Here is a 9,154-nt window from a genome sequence, read left to right on the forward strand (position 1 = left end):
GTTCAACCTCTCTTTCATATTGTCTGAGATCCCTTCCTTGGACACTGTGCTATCTAACCTTCAAACGAGCTTCAACGCCATACAACACTCCTTCCGTGGCCTCCAACTGCTCTTAAACGCCAGTAAAACCAAATGCATGCTTTTCAACCGTTCGCTGCCTGCACCCGCATGCCCGACTAGCATCACCACCCTGGATGGTTCCGACCTAGAATATGTGGACATCTATAAGTACCTAGGTGTCTGGCTAGACTGTAAACTCTCCTTCCAGACTCATATCAAACATCTCCAATCTAAAATCTAGAGTCGGCTTTCTATTCCGCAATAAAGCTTCCTTCACTCACGCCGCCAAACTTACCCTAGTAAAACTGACTATCCTACCGATCCTCGACTTCGGTGATGTCATCTACAAAATAGCTTCCAATACCCTACTCAGAAAACTGGATGCAGTTTATCACAGTGCCATCCGTTTAGTTACTAAAGCACCTTATACCACCCACCACTGCGACCTGTATGCTCTAGTCGGCTGGCCCTCGCAGGTCATCTACATATTCGCTCCCGCCTTTCGTTCCAGTTCTCTGCTGCCTGTGACTGGAACGAAAAAAATCGCTGAAGTTGGAGACTTTTCTCTCCCTCACCAACTTCAAACATCTGCTATCTGAGCAGCTAACCGATCGCTGCAGCTGTACTATCGGTAAATAGCCCACCCAATTTTACCTACCTCATCCCCATACTGTTTTTATTTATTTACTTTTCTGCTCTTTTGCACACCAATATCTCTACCTGTACATGACCATCTGATCATTTATCACTCCAGTGTTAATCTGCAAAATTAATTATTCGCCTACCTCCTCATGCCTTTTGCACACAATGTATATAGACTCTTTTTTTCCTTTTTTTTTCCTACTGTGTTATTGACTTGTTAATTGTTTACTCCATGTGTAACTCTGTGTTGTCTGTTCACACTGCTATGCTTTATCTTGGCCAGGTCGCAGTTGTAAATGAGAACTTGTTCTCAACCTGCCTACCTGGTTAAATAAAAAAAATAAAAAAATACTAAATCTCTTAATTTATAGGGGATAGTGGTTGAAATAGCTGATTGTGGTTTCTGGTAGCTCGATTCCTTCTACCCTCTAAGAGCAGGGACGGGCAACTGGTGGCCCGCGGATCAATTCTCTCTTTTTCAGGGGGAACTCATTTGGGGTCTCAATTTACTTAGAATAGTAGAATACATAAGGTGGGGTTTCAAAATTTGGTTGTGCATCAGCAGTTTTTCTCTTATTTTGTCAGTCACTCAAGTAGCCCATAGCAGCTAAAATGTGTTAGCTGGCCACTAGACTTACCAATCTATCTAAACTTTTAGTAATCAAGGTCGAATTACCGACCGTGGGGCCCCCATTGATTTTGATAGTCACTCACTCCGATGTCATTAAAAACGGCAAACATTTCAATCCACCCTGTGGCAAAATCTATAGTATTGCAAGAAATTAGCTCTAAAACGGCACATTACAATTGCATAAAATGTGTTAGAAAATTGCTAGGTTTTCTCTCTGCCGAATGGCAAAATGTGTAGAATTGCAGCAAATCAAAAATGATTTTGCTTAGGGCCCCCAAAAGGCTAGGGCCGGCTGTGGGTATGGATGTGGGTACACAGATGAGTTCGTTTTTTTTTTCTTTTGTGGCCTCCACCAAAGCTGCCCATCTCTGATAAAGAGTCACTCTGGTAAGCCCATCCCTGTAACACACACTGTTCTTGTGTCTTCATCTTACAGGAGAGGACAGTCCTATGAGAGACATGTCGGAGCCCACCGGCTCCCCAGCCCCTGTCATCCAACACAGCTCCCTGCCCAGCCCCTCTCCCTCCTCGGGCCCCAACGGCATGGGCGCCCGGGCGGCTGCCGAGGCCATGGCCATGTCCGTGCTGGCTGGGATGGGTCAACACCAGCAGAGGAGAGGAGAAAGGGATGGAGGGAGAGATGAGAGGGATGGAGGGAGGGATGGTCCCTCCTCCCACGTCATCATGGCTACACAGTCGCACCACTCTGCCAGATGATGAGCGTATCACACATCACGGCCCGGGACTCTACGGCGATACCACCCCACACGGGCAGGAGGAGAGTGGAGGAGATAGTTTAAAAAAAAAATATATATATATATACATATACAAAATCTATAAAAAAGAACTCCTCTCTTCTCAGGTGACCAGAAGAGTAGGAAGGAAACGTTGTCTTACATCAGATAGCGTGACAATTCTGCCTCCGAGCATTGCGTAGGAGTGACGCGACCTGACGTAAGACAATGGGAGGAGGGGGGACACCCGAAGAAATAATCTCTTCCTACTAAAATGAAACAAACTCCTCCTCCTCTTTCCCCCTGCTGTGGTTGCCATTTTGTGTCAGCCATTTTGTCTCAGGCCTGGAGCCTTGCTGGAGCTCAGCAACAACAGCCTTCTGGGAATGGACTGGGACAATAAGAGAGAAAGAGCTTCATGTTCTGTTCACTATGCCATAGACAACATACAGGGCTGGACTCCACCCCCCCCCCCCCAAAAAAATCTCCCTACAAACCTCTCGCCTCACCCTCAAGCACTTATGAACACTGAACTGTAGGACTGCATAGCATCTTCCAGAGGGTGGTAATGGTCATTGTGATAAACTCATCACTCAGACTTTAATTAACAAATACAGGTAACACATGGTCAAACTCACACAACCCACGTGCACATACTAGACATACATATACACTCAACGTTAACAATTGCATTGATTCACATTTGTTGTTGATCACGTGGGATTCACTGAGCACTGCAGGGGTCCATATTATTGTAAGAAGGGATTGTGGCCTTGCTCTCCTGCACATGTTGACATGTTTTATTCACACTCACAAAGATGATTGATGCTCCGAATCCAAAGATGCATTGTTTTTTTTTATACTTTCATTGTCAAGATGGTCGGATCCAATATTTTAAATTTGGTCTGTTTTCCTGAATCCCTAGTAGTTTGTAAGTGGTTTCATTTTGAGCATCTGTGTCAGTCGTTCACAAAAGTGGACCTCATTTATAGCCTTTTATGATACGTTTTAATAAACCGTGTGTGTTTTTATGTACAGCAGAAAATAGCCATTTGTTCTTTCAATATCTGATACACTAAGATCCGGTTTGGTAGCATGTGACATTTTTTTTTAATTAGCATTTTAGTTGTGTTCCTGTGCAGCTTTCTTTACGTTAACGGCACATTTATTTGCAGCTTGGTCCATAGCGAACCAAATTGTGTCTTTGGTTGTCACTGAAGCCGTGCGACAGAAACGGAAAGCTAAAAGTAATAGATTCACTGTACACCGTCATTTCTAAATGACTTATACACGTATTATACACAGACATTTTTTCCGGACTACTTCCCCTCTCCTCTGTAACCATTTCCTCTTTCCCATGCAATGTTTGTATGTATTAGTTTTTAAACGTTTACCATCTTTTATGACATCTTAGCTGGCAGAAAGCTTTTCTTCTAATGGTTGTCTGGCTGTCTATCTGGCCTTTCTCTTGTCTTTATGTGGTACTGTAGCAGTTCATCCTTGCTGCTTTCTGGAGTGGAATGTGCTGCGCTTTAGTCTCTCTAGGTCGTGTTCATTAGACACCAAACGGAACAAAAATGGACTGAAACGATGAGGAACTACCTGGATCTGTCCAATAAGAAATGCTTATTTTTGTTTGCCATTACAAAACGTTCTGGAATGGGTTTTTTTGTTGGGCGCCCTAATGAACAGGACCGTTGCTGCTCTTATGAATGACTATCCAAAACAAAGCCGTGTTCCCCTGTAACGTTTGTGTGTCTACAAACGGCACTGACACATGAACAAACATGTAACCGAACTGTTATACTGTGGATCAGCACTCACTCAGTGACAGCTCCATCTCTGCTCAACACACACACACAATGTGTTTGAAAACAATTTTGCCTTAAAGAATCACTTTCGTGCCTCCAAAATACCCCTCAAAGACGATTGGGTTGCATGATAAAACATAATGCTTCTGCCTTAGGAAAAAAAAAATGAATAATTGTCTCAGAAGTTAAAAGCCATTCACAAGGAGTAACAATAGATTCATTTATTTTATATGCTGATTGTATAGAAGATGCCTTCAAAAAATCAGGAGTAAAATGGCACCACACTTCACCACTGCAGTCACCACACTTCACTGTTGGGTGATAATAATGCTGCCATGTAGTGGAGCATGAGGAACTTCACCTTCTCACAAGGATGGGAATTGGACATGGACCTTGAGGGAAATTCTATCAGAACTCCTGTGGCAGTCTGGGAACAGTTTCAATTCTTCAGGGATCCCCTTTTTTGAACAAAGTTTTAGACATTTTGTTTTAGAAAAACAATTCCGAAACAAGGGATAATCTTGTTATTTTGCATTTGTATGTAACAAATTCCCCCATAATCCATCTGAAAATGTATGTAACAATTTGCAGGGTGTATTACTGCAGAAGTAACTAGAGTATCAGTCAAAAAAACATAAGGACATGTCTAAAGGCACTTAAATATGCAGGTTTATCATTCATTATGTGTTTTGTTTGTGTTTGTATATACTTTGGTTTAATTTGAATACTTTCAGTGACATCAAAAGTTGGCTATTTTGTCTTAAATGTATATTATACATAATGGGCTTGTTTCTCGGATCCAGATTTAGCCTGGTTCTAAACTTTAAAGCATGTTCAACGGACATTCGCAATTGAAAGTACTTAGTCCAATAAGGATTGCTACTCAGTAACTACTTGACACATCTCACAAATGACTGAACTTCTTTGTTCTACGCCTACAATCCCAATAGTAACCAGGGCTCTGGTCAAAGTACTGCACTATATTGGGAATAGGGTGTGATTTGGGATGCTACCCAACAATGACAATCCCATTGGTGACCCTGTATGGCATTGTGTAGTACTCTGAGCCCGACGCTATAGTTGGCTAGCTGTCCCTTATTAATAGACGATTGTTCATATGAAATGGTTTAAAAAAAAAAAAATGTATTTAGCTTTCATGTTAGTTGATCTTGTCATTGGCACTTTGTTTCTTCTCATTTTTGTCTTTGGTATTTTCTTTATTGCGTGCTATTTGTCATCAGGACTATATACAAATACGCTGGCATAATAAACGCTTCTATTATATATTTTTGTGTTGTAATGATGATATATAGAAATGAATTTGTAACAGAACATCGATTTCTTTATTTTTCCTATCTAAAAGACTTTTAATATAACCCAACTGTTTGTATCAGCCGGACTGAGCCGGAACCAGAGAGTTTAAATCATGATTCTAATTCGATGGTTGGAACTCTGCTCTGTCTGGACTGCCCATAACTCACAAACCAACTAAGTTATTGTTGCATTGGTTTCATGGAAATCAATGTTTTTTTTTAATTATAAATATTTCAAAATATTAACCGTTGTTGTGAACAAGTAACAGAATTGTATAAGAAAAATTAACAATTTTATGTATGAGAAGACATTATGACAGTTGCTATTAGTTATTTGAATTGTCAATTTGCACAGAATTGAACTAATCATTTCTGAAATGGTCCTTTATTGTACTGTACATCTGTACTATATGAATATATTTACTTTCCCATGCATGTCCAAGTGGAACTACTATGAACACTTACAGTGCTGCGGATTTAATTAAACAAAAGGACCTAATGGATATCAACCGTTTCTGAATCATTTGATTCAGACAATTTCACACAATAGATCTCATTCTGTCTGTTTGTTTTACATGGTCACTTCATAGGTCAATGCCGAATTCAGCAATCAATCTCTGTACTAAAGATTTTTGTCCAACTAATAATGTGCAATCTGTGCTGTATCTTATCTTGTGATTACCCTAGATGCATACATGCATGCCAGTGTTGCCACCTGTAACAGCATCAGATATTTACGGAGGAAAATAATGATAGAGCCAATAGTCAACATCAGGGATAAGTGAAAAATGGGGGGACACGGTACCAGTTGAACGTTTGGACACACTTACTCATTCAAGAGTTTTTATTTTGACTATTTTCTACATTGTAGAATAATAGTGAAGACAACTGTGAATTAACACATGGAATCATGTAGTAACCAAAAAAGTGTTAAACAAATCAAAATATATTTTATATTCTTCAAAGTAGCCACCCCACGCATTCTCTCAATTAGCTTCATGAGGAATGCTTTTCCGACAGTCTTGAAATAGTTGTCACTTATGCTGAGCACTTGTTAGCTGCTTTTCCTTCACTCTGCGGTCCAACTCATCCCAAACCATCTAATTTGGGTTGGGGTCAGGTGATTGTGGAGGCCAGGTCATCTGATGCAGCACTCCATCACTCTCTTTATTGGTCAAATAGGCCTTTTACACAGCCTGGAGGTGTGTTTTGGGTCATTGTCCTGTTGGAAAAACAAATGATTGTCCCACTAAGCAAAAACCAGATGGGATGCCATATCGCTGCAAAATGGTGTGGTAGCCATGCTAGTTAAGTGTGCCATGAATTCTAAATAAATCAGACAGTATCACCAGCAAAGCACTATCACACCTCCATGCTTCAGTGTGGGAACCACAAATGCAGAGATTATAAGCAGAGATTATAACAGAACATGGCCAAGATGTTCAAATGTTCATAGATGACCAGCAGGGTCAAATAATAATAATCACAGTGGATGTCGAGGGTGCAACAGGTCAGCACCTCAGGAGTAAATGTCAGTTGGCTTTTCATAGCTGATCATTCAGAGTATCTCTACCGCTCCTGCTCTCTCTAGAGAGTTGAAAACAGGTCTGGGACTGGTAGCACGTCCGGTGAACAGGTCAGGGTTCCATAGCCGCAGGCAGAACAGTTGAAACTGGAGCAGCAGCACGGCCAGGTGGACTGGGGACAGCAAGGGGTCATCAGGCCAGGTAGTCCTGAGGCATGGTCCTCCGAGAGAGAGAAAGAAAGAAAGAGAGCATACTTAAATTCACACAGGACACCGGATAAGACAGGAGAAATACTCCAGATATAACAGACTGACCCTAGCCCCCCGACACAAACTACTGCAGCATAAATACTGGAGGCTGAGACAGGAGGGGTCGGGAGACACTGTGGCCCCATCCGACGATACCCCCGGACAGGGCCAAACAGGCAGGATATAACCCCACCGACTTTGCCCAAGCACAGCCCCTACACCACAAGAGGGATATCTTCAACCACCAACTTACCATCCTGAGACAAGGCCGAGTATAGCCCACAAAGATCTCCGCCACGGCACAACCCAAGGGGGGGTGCCAACCCAGACAGGAAGATCATGTCAGTGACTCAACCCACTCAAGTGACGCACCCCTCCTATGGACGGCATGGAAGAGCACCAGTAAGCCAGTGTCTCAGCCCCTGTAATTGGGTTAGAGGCAGAGAATCCCAGTGGAGAGAGGGGAACCGGCCAGGCAGAGACAGCAAGGGTGGTTCGTTGCTCCAGTGCCTTTCCGTTCACCTTCACACTCCTGGGCCAGACTACACTCAATCATAGGAGATGAGTCTTCAATGAAGACTTAAAGGTTGAGACCGAGTCTGCGTCTCTCACATACTGTAGGTAGGCAGACCATTCCATAAAAATTGAGCTCTATAGGAGAAAGTCCTGCCTCCAGCTGTTTGCTTAGAAATTCTAGGGACAGTTAGGCCTGCTTCCTGTGACCGTAGCGTATGTGTAGGTATGCACTGCACGACCAAATCTGAAAGATAGGTAGTAGCAAGCCCATGTAATTCTTTGTAGGTTAGAGGTAAAACCTTGAAATCAGCCCTTGCCTTAACAGGAAGCCAGTGTAGAGGCTAGCTTGTTATGGCTGCAATCCCGGTAATGGGATCGATATGACAACTAGTAGTGAAAATAGAGGGCGCCAAATTCAAACCACAGAAATCTCATAGTTACAATTCCTAAAACATACATGTGTCTTATATCATTTTAAAGTTAATCTTGTTGTTAATCCCACCAAAGTGTCTGATTTCAAAAAGGCTTTTCAGCGAAAGCACTACAAACGATTATGTTAGGTCTCCACCAAACCACAATAAGCACAGCCATTTTCCAGCAAAATATAGCATTCACAAAAAGCAGAAATAGAGATAAAATGAATCACTAACCTTGAATTATCTTCATCAGATGACACTCATAGGACTTCATGTTCCACAATACATGCATGTTTTGTTTGATAAAGTTCATATTTATAGCAAAAAATCTGAGTTTACATTGGCGTATTAGATTCACTAGTTCCAAAAACATCAAGTGATTTTGCATAGCCACATCGTTTCAACAGAAATACTCATCATAAATGTAGATGATAATACAAGTTTTACACATGGAATTATAGATATACCTCTCCTTAATGCAACCGCTGTGTCAGATTTCAAAAAAAGTTTATGGAAAAAGCTACCCATGCAATAATTTTAGACGGAGCTCAGAACAGTAGCCAAATTAGCCACCATGTTGGAGTCAACAGAAACCAGAAAATACATGATAAATGTTTCCTTACCTTTGATGAACTTCATCAGAATGCAGTCCTAGGAATCCCAGGTCCACAATAAATGCTTGATTTGTTCGAAAATGTCCTTTATTTATGTCCAATTAGCTACTTTGGTTAGCGCGTTTGGTAAACAATTCCAAAGTCACAAAGCGAGTCCACTATAATGTGACGAAATGTCCAAAAGTTCCGTAACAGTCAGTTGAAACATGTCAAACGATGTACTGAATCAATCTTTAGAATGTTGTTTACATTTTTCTTGAATAATGTTTGAACCGGAGGATTAGAATGACTTCAGATGACCGGTGGAACGGAGGTCCTTCCCCTGTGAACGCGCATGGTGAAAGAATGGTCAACTCGTGGCACTGGTGACTATTTCCTGTCTCATTTGACTCCCCTTCACATTAGAGTCATCAGACAAAGTTCTATTGACTGTTGACATCTAGTGGAAGGCGTAGGAAGTGAAAACGCATCCATATCTCGCTGTAATTTCAATGAGAGCTTGGTTGAAAATCTGCCACCCCCAGAAAAAAGACAAATAGAAAGTGGAATTTCTCAGGTTTTTGCCTGCAATATGAGTTCTGTTATACTCACAGACATAATTCAAACAGTTTTGAAACTTCAGAGTGTTTTCTATCCAATGCTA

The 9,154-nt window shown here is 41.6% G+C and overlaps 1 protein-coding gene across 3 annotated transcripts in view; it reads left to right on the forward strand.

The window, feature by feature from the left end:
• The window catches only part of atf7a (activating transcription factor 7a), a 50,605-nt gene extending 44,911 nt beyond the window's left edge, over positions 1-5,694 (forward strand). For all 3 annotated transcript variants that reach the window (XM_042303618.1, XM_042303620.1, XM_042303619.1), the window contains exon 12: positions 1,770-5,694. In XM_042303618.1, coding sequence (XP_042159552.1) covers positions 1,770-2,050 — 281 coding nt within the window. In that variant the 3' untranslated portion in view covers positions 2,051-5,694. The remainder of the gene's footprint in view (positions 1-1,769) is intronic.
• The last annotated feature ends 3,460 nt before the right edge of the window (positions 5,695-9,154 follow it).

This window comes from Oncorhynchus tshawytscha, linkage group LG22 (genome assembly GCF_018296145.1).
Source record: "Oncorhynchus tshawytscha isolate Ot180627B linkage group LG22, Otsh_v2.0, whole genome shotgun sequence".
NCBI lineage: Eukaryota > Metazoa > Chordata > Actinopteri > Salmoniformes > Salmonidae > Oncorhynchus > Oncorhynchus tshawytscha.